The 12,874-nt window shown below is 35.5% G+C and overlaps 1 protein-coding gene across 1 annotated transcript in view; it reads right to left on the bottom strand.

Moving 5' to 3' along the window:
- The window catches only part of LOC115224954 (adhesion G protein-coupled receptor A2-like), a 91,981-nt gene that overhangs the window by 38,554 nt on the left and 40,553 nt on the right, over positions 1 to 12,874 (bottom strand). The window contains exons 18-20 of the mRNA XM_036513864.1: positions 12,440 to 12,511; positions 6,961 to 7,032; positions 4,674 to 4,840 (exon numbers count right to left, since the gene is read on the bottom strand). Coding sequence (XP_036369757.1) covers positions 4,674 to 4,840; positions 6,961 to 7,032; positions 12,440 to 12,511 — 311 coding nt within the window. The remainder of the gene's footprint in view (positions 1 to 4,673; positions 4,841 to 6,960; positions 7,033 to 12,439; positions 12,512 to 12,874) is intronic.

Raw genomic sequence — 12,874 nt, 5'->3', positions numbered from 1 at the left:
GAGAGAAAGAGAGTGTGAGTGGTTGATAGGTATTTGAATTCCTTTCTACGATTGAACTGAAATTGACCTCTGACTGTTAAAGGCCCAACCACACATACACACACACATACATACACACATTTCTTAGGTCTTCTACCTATTTGAAGCCAGCCGGATAACATTTTAAGTCTTCTTTCCGAAATTTTGAATTTGTTTTAATTATAAAATTACACCCCAGCTAAAAAAAATTATCTTTTCACTTTATTTCTCTTTCTGAATTTTTTTGTTACGTTACAATTTGGTCAGGATTTTTCCAATTTCGTTTGTTTTTTTTTGTATCAAATAATGGACGAAAGCGTTTAAAAAAATCGAATTCATAGAGCCAAACAAAATTTTTAAAAAATATTAATTCTGCTTTTCCCCTGTCCTTAATAATAACAAAAGCATAGCTTGAGAGAGATTTGGCTGTTATTTATAGCAAATTGAGCAACCACACAGAGATGCTCAATTGGCTCATTTGTTTATGTGTATGAGCTGGCAGAAACGCTAGCACGCCGGACGAAATGCTTAGCGGTATTTCGTCTGTCGTTACGTTCTGAGTTCAAATTCCACCGAGGTCGACTTTGCTTTTCATCCTTTCGGGGTCGATAAATAAAGTACCAGTTTCGCACTGGGGTCGATGTAATCGACTTGATCCCTTTGTCTGTCCTTGTTTGTACCCTCTATGTTTAGCCCCTTTTGTGCAGCAAAGAAATATATAAGTAACCATTATTTAAACGACACACACACACACACACACAGACATATATATATATATGAATGTATGTATGTATGTATGTATGTATGTATGTATGTATGTATGTATGTATGTACGTACGTATGTATGTATGTATGTATGTGTGTGTGTGTGTGTGTGCGCGCGCGCGATTAGTGCCACGTGGTGGAAATCAACGCAACTTTTTCTATATTTTTGTTAAGTTACAATTCTTCTGCTTTGGTAAAGATTTTTTCCAATTTCTTTTTTCTTGTATCAAGGAATTGACGAAAGCATTAAAAAAATTATTCATAGAGACGAACAAAATCAAAAATATTAATTCGATTTTTCCCTTTACTTTTTAGCTTCCTACAATATAATTAACTAGCAGTATCGCCCGGCGCTGCTCGGGTTTGTAAGGGAAATAACTATATAAGCATTTTTAGAGAGTTACTTCCCTTTTATAAACCGAGCAAAAAATGCATTAATAATGCGGAGAAATGATGGTAAATTTTTTTTAAATCGTAGACTCATCGTAGACGCGCGCTAATACCCAGAAGGGCTCGATATGAATCACGACTATAAGATACCCGGTTTTGGTTAAACTGCACCGCAAAATGTGGGAGTAGTTAGGAATCTAAATCGGAGTAGACAGACACTCACACAACTTCACTTTTATATATAAAGATTACCGTATCCTATATACTGTACTTGCATATCAGGTGAGTATTTCAGAAATATTTTCAGCTTTTAAACACAAACTGTCTCATACACTCGTATATATTTTTCAATTGAAACACTCTGAATCATTTTTGAAATTTATTGTTTTAATAGTAAATTTTAAAATATAAATAATCGCATGAAGGATCTAGCACGAGAATGTCAGCATCGAAGGAGATAATGGTTGCGGGTGGAAAAGCGGGAGGAAATAAGGAGAAGAAAATAAATAAGGCAAGAGGAGAGGGTACGTATGCTGCGGTATAGGAGGGAAAGAAATTAGCAAAGGATAGAACAGATGAGCCAGGAGCAAAGAGAAGTTTGTTTTAGAAATAAGAGAGATAGAGATCAACGACAGATTATCGTACTAGAGAACGGAAAGGAGATACATTATGTCATCAGCCAGCCATGAAGGATAGCTGAATGACGACGGAATTTCACACACAATATCATGGAGATGATATAGACGCAGGAGTGGCTGTGTGGTAAGTAGCTTGCTTACCAGCCACATGGTTCCGGGTTCAGTCCCACTGTGTAGTACCTTGGTCAAGTGTCTTCTACTATAGCCTCGGGCCGATCAAAGCCTTGTGAGTGGATTTGGTAGAAGGCTACTGAAAGAAGCCCGTCGTATATATGTATATATATATATGTGTGTATGTGCGTGTTTGAGTGTCTGTTTTTGTCCCCCCCCCCCAACATCGCTTGACAACCGATGCTGGTGTGTATACGTCCCGTAACATAGCGGTTCGGCAAAAAGAGACCGATAGAATAAGTACTAGGCTTACAAAGAATAAGTCCTGGGGTCGACTTGCTCGACTAAAGGCGGTGCTCCAGCATGGCCACAGTCACATGACGGAAACAAGTAAAAGAAAGATAAAGAGAGAGAGAGAGAGAGAGAGAGAGAGAGAGAATCCTAGAAAATCCAGATTCTACATAAAACGTGTCCAAGCGTTGTAAACTGTCAATAGCGGAACGGGTGAGGATACTAAAGGACTCCCTCCACCTGAGTAACATCTTTAACGTCGGAAAGGAAGTCTTTGGAGCCTGCTTGCATTTCAGAAAATTGCTACTGGCCTATTGGAACCCATTATTATTCTTTACTGCCCACAAGGGGCTACACACAGAGGGGCCAAACAAGGACAGACAAACGGATTAAGTCGATTATATCGACCCCAGCGCATAACTGGTACTTATTTAATCGACCCCGAAAGGATGAAAGGCAAAGTCGACCTCGGCGGAATTTGAACTCAGAACGTAGCGGCAGATGAAATACCTATTTCTGTACTACCCACAAGGGGCTCAAACATAGAGGGGACAAACATGGACAGACATAGGTATTAAGTCGATTATATCGACCCCAGTGCATAACTTGTACTTATTTAATCGCCCACGAAAGGATAAAGGCAAAGTCGACCTCGGCGGAATTTGAACTCAGAACGTAGCGGCAGATGAAATACTGCTATTTCGTCCGGCGCGCAAACGTTTCTGCCAGCTCGCCGCCCTCTATTGGAACACATTATGTAACACGGTTACTTATCATCGATGACCAGAGGGAGATAATCCCCTGCTATTGACATTGAGCAGTGAGGTCTTTCCTCCTTTATTTTCTAGAGAGAACGCTCGCTATGGAGGCCATCAGCTAACAGGTATGGGGTCTGATGATACGCCGTAAATTAGGCGCTTTATGGACGTGAAACCCAAAGTAATCCATTAAACAGTGCTTATCTAATACTAACGAGCGCTATTTCTGTCAACGAACCATTCACACATATCACGCGGTGGGAGAGATGTGAAATGTGAAATTCCTTGCGAAAAGACGTGTAAGAGTTAACGACAGGGAGGGTAGAAAACCGAATCCAATACATTTTATATCTATGTATACATGTTATATATATATATATACACTTTATTTAAAAGCAGCAGAAATTCAACAAAACCTGTTACTCTGAGTTTCACGTTCCCGTTCGTCGGACAGTAATCTGTTAACAAAAACTGTCCGACGAACGGGAACGTGAAACTCAGAGTAACAGGTTTTGTTGAATTTCTGCTGCTTTTAAATAAAGCATATTACTCTACCCCTGGTATTTGAGTACTCTTTCTTCCACCTTGTTTCACATTTATGTGTTTACTCCGGTATTATATATATATATATATATATATATATATATATTATATATATATATATTATATATATATATATATATATATATATTAAATATTAAATTAGAGATAAAACCACTATTTGGCAAATCAAACAGTGAAAATCATAATCCAATACATAGAAATAAAATTAATAAAAAAATATAAAATATAAAATTCTAAATTTAAATTATTTCTCCTTAATATTATTATTATTATTACATATATATATATATATATATATATAATATATATATATATATATACATATATATACATATATATATATAACAATAAGTTGCTTGACCACATACCGAAAACTTAAGAAATAGCAGCCAAAAGACTACTATTTCCTTTTTCTACAAACATATGTCTCCACAGACAACAATATTTGTAACTCACACATGGCAAAAAAGAAGAAAAAGAATGAAATCAAACAGTCTTCGGTTAATCGCGTGCGTGGCATGGGACTTGTGAAGGACGTGGTTATGTAACGCTTTTGTTTCTTTATATCCCTATACATTGGTCCTGATTCATAAATCATTATAAGATGCCCTTGGGAGAATGACCTGGTCTTTTGTTACTTTGCTTTTACTTTTACTTTTTACTTTTACTTTTTACTTTTACTTGTTTCAGTCATTTGACTGCGGCCATGCTGGAGCACCGCCTTAAGTCGAGCAAATCGACCCCGGGACTTATTCTTTGTAAGCCCAGTACTTATTCTATCGGTCTCGTTTGAACCGCTAAGTGACGGGGACGTAAACACACCAGCATCGGTTGTCAAGCAATGCTAGGGGGACAAACACAGACACACAAACACACACACATACATATATATATATACATATATACGACAGGCGTCTTTCAGTTTCTGTCTACCAAATCCACTCACAAGGCATTGGTCGGCCCGGGGCTATAGTAGAGGGCACTTGCCCAAGATGCCACGCAGTGGGACTGAACCCGGAACCATGTGGCTGGTTAGCAAACTACTTACCACACAGCCACTCCTGCGTCACAGCCACTCCTGTTATTCGAAAAATTTTTAAAAAAAAGAAGCAACAGAAGCAAGAAAGATTCTACTAACTTTGGCTTCGGGAATAATTCATTATAGGCATTAATACGTCTTCTTCAGTGTCTAAATTTGTTAGACATTCGCCCAGGACTTTCACGTCATAAAATCTACTCGTCATACAATTTACCACGGCCGGTAGGTGATGTCCACACTTCAGCTTCTCATTGCCGTTGAGGTTGCTGTAATTATAAACAAAACTTTAACTGAATAAGGTTCAGAGAAATAGAGAAACCCACGCATGATTTTTCTCAGAAATGCCACCGCTCCCTGGCTCACAAAACTAGAAATTCTCCCATTCTGTTGTCAGTTGCAGTAAATGTTTGCTAAGAGGTCAGTGAACAAGTTTGGCATGTAAGCATAAAGCTCGTGGGGCAGACCATTTGAACCAGGCATTTTAACCGTCATGCAGCTACCCATTTCTCCCCGTATTTCAGAGGCTGTTATCAGCCTTTGGCAGCGCTCCGCATCCGCCGCCGAAAGCCGCGGCAGCCCGTCGAGGTGCGACGTGAAAACCATCATGCATCCCGGCTCATCACAGCACCGGAACAGTTGAGTGAAGCACCGCTGAAAGACCGCACACATCTGCCTCAGATCAGTTATCATTTGCACTTCATGGTCCTGCGAGGATCAGATTGTTGATATATTGCCGCGCTGTACCTCTAACACTCATGTTCATTGAACGGCTTTCGTCCCTTCGTATGTACGTGCTCACGCCATAGGTCTGATAGCACAACATTCGTGTTTCGCTAGAAAGTATTGGTCGAATCCCTATCTCACTTCGAGCACGTCATCGCGATGCCTTTTCTAAAAAACCCCGCTCAACTCCTTGACTAGCTCTGTCTCTTCTCTGTTTCTTTCTGCTGCTAGTTCTTTGCTGAACCTTATGGATTCTATTCTAATCGCCCTTTTCAGGGTGAGCCACCATTTGTTGTTGATTATTACCTGTTTCTTTACTACCCACAAGGGGCTAAACACAGAGGGGGCAAACAAGAACAGACAAACGGATTAAGTCGATTACATCGACCCCAGTGCGTAACTGGTACTTATTTAATCGACCCCGAAAGGATGAAAGGCAAAGTCGACTGCGACGGAATTTGAACTCAGAACGTAGCGGCAGACGAAATACCGCTAAGCATTTTGCCCGGCGTGCTAACGTTTTTGCTAACTCGCCGCCTGTTGATTATTACCGCTGTCAACTCCTTCTTAACTTGTTCACTAACCCTGACACTGAAATGTTTCCGCTCAGGCAACAACGTGTTCAGATTCCACTAATCGGGGCCCTGTCTATGAAGCCTATCACAGTCGACTATACATATCATGAATTTGTTGTCTATAGCCCATCGGTTTAAACTATGGACAACCTATGCTATCCATATTCGATACCCTACAGAATACCTCACCTAGAAACGGTCTGGATGACCGTGTGCCGCTGGACCATATCTACACTGGCGAATCCCGGAAACCAAGTCGATACCTGTCAGACCGGTGGGACAACCAAAGCCTTGTAGGTAGATTTCATAAACGGAAACTGAAAGAAGCCCGTCGTACATACACACACATATATATATGTCTGTGTGTGTCTTTGCCCCCATCATCACTGGATAACCGATGTTGGTTTGTTTATGTCTATGTAACCTAGCGATTCGGTAAAAGGCACCGATAAAAGTAAGTCCTGAGATTGATTTGTTCGATGAAAGGCAGTGCTCCAGCATGGCCGCAGTCAAATGAATGAGAAAATAAAAGTATAAACGCAAAATGAATGTATATGTATGTATGTGTATATATAATATATATATATATATATAATATATATATATATATATATTAAATTAGAGATAAAACCACTATTAGGCAAATCAAACAGTGAAAATCATAAACCAATACATAGAAATAAAATTAATTAATAAAATATATAAAATATAAAATTCAAAATTTAAATTATTTAAATTTAAAGTTAAAATTTTAAAAATTATTTAAATTAATAATTTATATATATATATATATATATATATATATATATATATATATATATATATATATATATATATATATACATATATATATATATATATATATATATATATATATATATATATATATATATATATATATATATTAAATACTTTTTGATAGTTATATATATATATATATATAAAAACTCTATATTTATTTATTCATTTATATACATGCACATACACATACGTATGTCGGCCACGGGAATTTGACGTTCTCTATTTATGATATTAGTTTTACAAAGTGTTTTACTTTTCCAAGAAATAAAGAGTTTTGTTGTACGTACATCGTTTTTATGTTGCCAAGGGGTGAGAAGGCACCATCTTCATACATTTGAATATTGTTGTAACTCAAATTTCTGAAAGAAAGAGACAAAGTTAAGATAAAATACGTAAAAACCACTAGATCAGTTTTTTCTCCTGTTAAATACTTTCTAAATTTCCCTTTAGTCAACACTGACATAATAAACACTCAGATTCATTGTACAGTTGTTTACTTCTCTGTATGGTTGTCCTGTTGATGTAATTTGCACAGGAATAGGTTCAATGAATGTAGGTTAAATACGCTGAGTCAAGAAGAAATATTATGTGATACCGCAAAAAGAAATATATTGAAGTAAATTATATGAATGACCAAACAAAACCCAAAATTTGTTGTGTGTAGAATATGAGTTTTGCATAACTTTGTCATCTACGATACAAATATTATTATAATTATATACCCCGATTGCATAGCATTATTGCAAGGATAATAAATTATGAATTATTAAAATAACACTGAATATTTCAAGGACAGTTCTCACTTTAAAAACGATATTCCAAGCCTATGCAAGAATTAATGCCAATCTTGCCATTTACAGGATCATCTATGTATCCATCTAGCCATCTATCTATCTGTTTCTTTCTCTCTCTCTCTCTCTTTATGTTTATATATATGTATGTATATATAAAGGGCAAGTTAACGAAATTAAACAAAAGACGAAGGCAGGTGGAGTACAAACAAACAATTGTATTAGTATGGCGCTCAGGAATAGAAAAAGTCTTTTTCGTTTCGAGCCTACGCTCTTCGACAGAAAGATACACAGAAATAAACAAGGAGAGAAACAAGGTGAGAAAAAAATGGGTGTAGTAGCTAACGATCTATCATGGCGTATATATACATATATATAATAAATTCAGGGTGAATACTTGATAAGTGTAAAGCACCTGTATATGCCAGATATAGCAAGTGTTGGTATAGCAATTGCATGCGGCTGAAGAGAGCTTTAAACCATCTGCTATGTCGATTATACATTGATGTAAGAATAGGTTGTAGTATAAAGCTTGAAACACGTGTACCGCGACATCCTTTGTGTTCTGTTTTTTATTTCATTTGATATATATATATATATATATATATATATATATATATATATATATATATATACATATACATATATATAATATGTGACAATTAGTTGGTTGTCATAAAAAAACTCAGAGTTTCGATAACGAGACTGAATCTGCTCCGGTATCTCATCAGTTATTAAGACAAACGTTATGAAAAAAAAACGTTAAATAAAGGGTAATCACTCCAATATGCATGGTGAAAGTAATACTTCATTCATAGAATCCGATTATGCACGCATATACACACACACATGTATATATATATATATATATATATATATATATTTATTGAAATGGATAAATGAATTATCTTGTTAAGGATTATTCAAAATTTAACCGATACCTGGGTAGCAAAAATCACAACAGCAAAAACACGGTTGAAGTTACGACCTTGGGGTGTCGCAACCGTGCCTTAGCGCGGATAATTGAAGTTTAATATATTTAGTGAAGGGAAGAAATGGAGCTGAACGAAGATTCTACAGAATTCCTTTTATTATTTTCTACACATGTTTCAAAGGCCGCAAATTTCCAAATTCGGATTGAATAAGGAGACCATTTTGCAGCATTCTCTTCAGGAAAATCCAGGAATTTAAAAATCCAAAACAAATGCGCAGCAAGGTATTCGAACAAAACGCTCCTTAGGAGCCCATGAAAAAGCACAAAACTGTCTCTCAATGTGCGTTGACGTCGGGGGTGGGGGTGGACGCCGACGAAAAAGTCCGTTGGAATAAATCAAGGTCAGACTGCGGTCAAACCTGTTAGTGGAAGAAATACTGAAAACCAAAGGGTGTGAATATATTCTGTATAACTAATGTTAATGTTCGGATTGTTTTAAGAATTAAGGCTATCTTATATAGGTGTGGGACCCTACCTACATGTATGTGTGTGCGCGCCTGTGTATGTGTGGGAGTCTGTCAGGCAGCGGGTAGAGGGAAAGAGAACTGCTGATTTTGTTGGTCAGGCAGCTGATAGAAGCCCGTGTCTGTGTGTCCGTCTGTGGTCAGCTTGTAAACAGATGACTTGTCAAATCAAGGAGAATATAATTCCTGATATTGCTTCTAAAAAAGTAGCAGACCATACGCTAAAAGGGGAGTAATTTCCCCTTGCAAATTTAATTCAAAGATTTTTTCAAAATTTTCTCAAAAATTTTTTAAAAATTTTTTCCTCTCTTAGGACATCAAGGGGTTAATTATCTTAGGTTTCAATTGTATGCAAGAAATGTGTGCCTATATATATATATATAGGCATATATATATATATAGGCATATATGATGTATTAAAAGAAGATAATTACAAAAAAGTAATTAAGTAATTTAAAAAGTTTGTTTTTGATACGGTGTAAAATAAATATGTATGCAAGAATAATTTTTATCTAAATGATAATAATTCAATGTTATAATACTACAAAGATATAAACACATACATAAATGCATAAATACATATATGTATAAATATATACACATATACATACATAATATATATATACATATATATACGTATGTATATATATATATAAATATATATATATATAAAAATATATATATATAGACATACACATACACATAGACACATACATATATTTATGTACACACACACACACCATGTATATATATATATATATATATATATTCATCAAATGAAATAAAAAAAACAACACATGCGGCTGAAGAGAGCTTTAAACCAGGTGCTTACACTTATCAAGTATTCACCCTGAATTTATTGTACCTATATATATATATATTATATATATATATATATATCCGTACATATATATTATATATTGAAGATAATTTTAAAATCACATAAAGGAATGAAATAGATAAAATCACAGTTTGATTTAATTACATTACTAATAAATATCATTAAGAAATAAAATACCATAATATATCTATTAGAAAAATAATTTACTCATACATATACATTTACAAATACATATGGAAAAAATACATACACACACATACATATAAACATACATGCACGCACATACATGCATACATACACATACATATACATGCATGCACGGCTAAATGTACATCCACATATGCTTATATACATGTGCAGGCATGCACACGTCACATGCTCGTACATATACATATATGCGAACGTTGATGTGCACATATTTGCATGTATATATATATATATATACATTCACATATATATAACTATACGTCCACGTCCACACACATAGATTCTCATACATAGATATATATACATATCCACTAATTTTTTAATATACTTTTATTAAAATAACGTAAAGGAATAATTTTGTAATAGTTTTCTATAATATATACATAAATACAATGACTTATATACACATACTAATAGATACATACAAACACATACATAAGCTCTCTTACACACACAAACTCTTACACACCGTCGAAAAGACGCCTTTCTGTGACGTCCTGTTTTAGTTATTATTATTATCATTATTGTTTTTACGTATTTTTGTATTCTTATTCGTGTAACATCGTCCGTTTTTCCGTCCTTGTTTTGTATACATTCGAGGCTTTCGTCCAAGGAATCTAATGCGCTTGGCTTAGATTTTCCTTTGGGGCTGGCCAGATCGGAACAATCTCAAGATTAATCAGCCGAAATTGCGAGGATGATCCGGTTCTTGACTGAAGATTGAAGGCGTCGAATGTCCCGTCCTTGTTTTTTTGTATCGTCTTCTAAATGTTTTGCGTTCTTGTCGCAGTTTGTATTTTTTTACATATATATATATATATATATATATATATATATATATATATATATATATATATATATACTCTTTTACTCTTTTACTCTTTTACTCTTTTACTTGTTTCAGTCATTTGACTGTGGCCATGCTGGAGCACCACCTTTAGTCGAGCAAATCGACCCCGGGACTTATTCTTTGTAAGCCCAGTACTTATTCTATCGGTCTCTTTTGCCGAACCGCTAAGTGACGGGGACGTAAACACACCAGCATCGATTGTCAAGCAATGCTAGGGGGACAAACACAGACACACAAACACACACATATATATATATACATATATACGACGGGCTTCTTTCAGTTTCCGTCTACCAAATCCACTCACAAGGCATTGGTCGGCCCGAGGCTATAGTAGAAGACACTTGGCCAAGGTGCCACGCAGTGGGACTGAACCCGGAACCATGTGGTTGGTTAGCAAGCTATTTACCACACAGCCACTCCTGCGCCTATATATATATATATATATATATATATATATATATATATATATATATATATATATATATATATATTATATATATATATATATATATATATATATATATATATATATATATTCTAAAGATTATATAACAATATATCAGTTAATTATCTAAACTAGTTAATGTTTAATACCAAATAATCCTGCATATAATGAATTCAATTTAATTAATTATATTTTCTAGACAAATATTTTGAAACGTGTTTAAAAGATAAACACGTTCCGTCTGTCGTTAACAAGTTTCTTTTTTATGTTAGAATTTGACGTGTTTCCTCCAACAATTTTCTAAAAATGATTTAGATGGCAGCAATACATTACGAGAAATATTCGCAAGTAGTACTACTTTTGCATTATCTTCATACTTCCATCTCCGTTTGTACCTAGTTATTTATAAGTTTCTTTTGAGTAGAGTCTATCCATACTAATTTCAGTTAGGAAGTCTTTCTCTGAGTTTACCTCCCTTATAAGTTACTTTAGCATCTAAGATCGTTGCAATGATATTTCTGACAGTTGTTGGCGGCAATATTGGGGGAAAAAAAACTAAGAAAGTAAAGTAGGCGCAGGAGTGGCTGTGTGGTAAGTAGCTTGCTAACCAACCACATGGTTCCGGGTTCAGTCCCACTGCGTGGCACCTTGGCCAAGTGTCTTCTGCTATAGCCCCGGGTCGACCAATGCCTTGTGAGTGGATTTGGTTGACGGAAACTGAAAGAAGCCTGTCGTATATATGTATATATATATATATGTATGTGTGTGTGTTTGTGTGTCTGTGTTTGTTCCCCTAGCATTGCTTGACAACCAATGCTGGTGTGTTTACGTCCCCGTCACTTAGCGGTTCGGCAAAAAGAGACCGATAGAATAAGTACTGGGCTTACAAAAAGAATAAGTCCCGGGGTCGAGTTGCTCGATTAAAGGCGGTGCTCCAGCATGGCCGCAGTCAAAAGAGTAAAAGAGAGAATGAAGAAAAGAAAATCATTATATAGTTATGCACAAAATCAAAGACACTCACTTTCCTTCAACCACGATGTCCCACACAAAATCAGAGAAAATGTGAGTTATAAAACACAAAGAGAGGGTGGAGAAAGGAAGATGGGAAGATGTTAAATATTCAGAAAGATACAATCAGGGAATTAATATCAGAAAGAGAGAGACAACTTACAAATGCTTTAAATTGTAAAGGTTTTCGAAAGCTCCTTGTGTAACACTCGACATGTTATTATTGGATAGATCTCTGTAAGATAAAAAAAGAAGAAATGATAAATATTAACTATAGAGTTTAATCAATGAGATGCTGGAAGAAAAGAGCAGAGAGGTAAATGTGTGAGAATTGGTTGATGTTCATGATGAGTAAAGATTATGATGATGAGATGGGCAGAAACGTTAGCACGCCGGGCGAAGTGCGTAGCCGTATTTCGTCTGCCGTTACGTTCTGAGTTCAAATTCAGCCGAGGTTGAATTTGCCTTTCATCCTTTCGGGATCGATAAATTAAGTACCAGTTTCGCACTGGGGTCGATGTAATCGACTTAATCCGTTTGTATATATATGTATATATATATATATATATATATATGTATGTATGTATGTATGTGTGCG

Source organism: Octopus sinensis, linkage group LG27, assembly GCF_006345805.1.
Source record: "Octopus sinensis linkage group LG27, ASM634580v1, whole genome shotgun sequence".
Classification (NCBI taxonomy): Eukaryota; Metazoa; Mollusca; class Cephalopoda; order Octopoda; family Octopodidae; genus Octopus; species Octopus sinensis.
The sequence above is the reverse complement of the archived record's forward strand: the minus strand, read 5'-3'. Positions and strand labels throughout refer to the sequence as shown.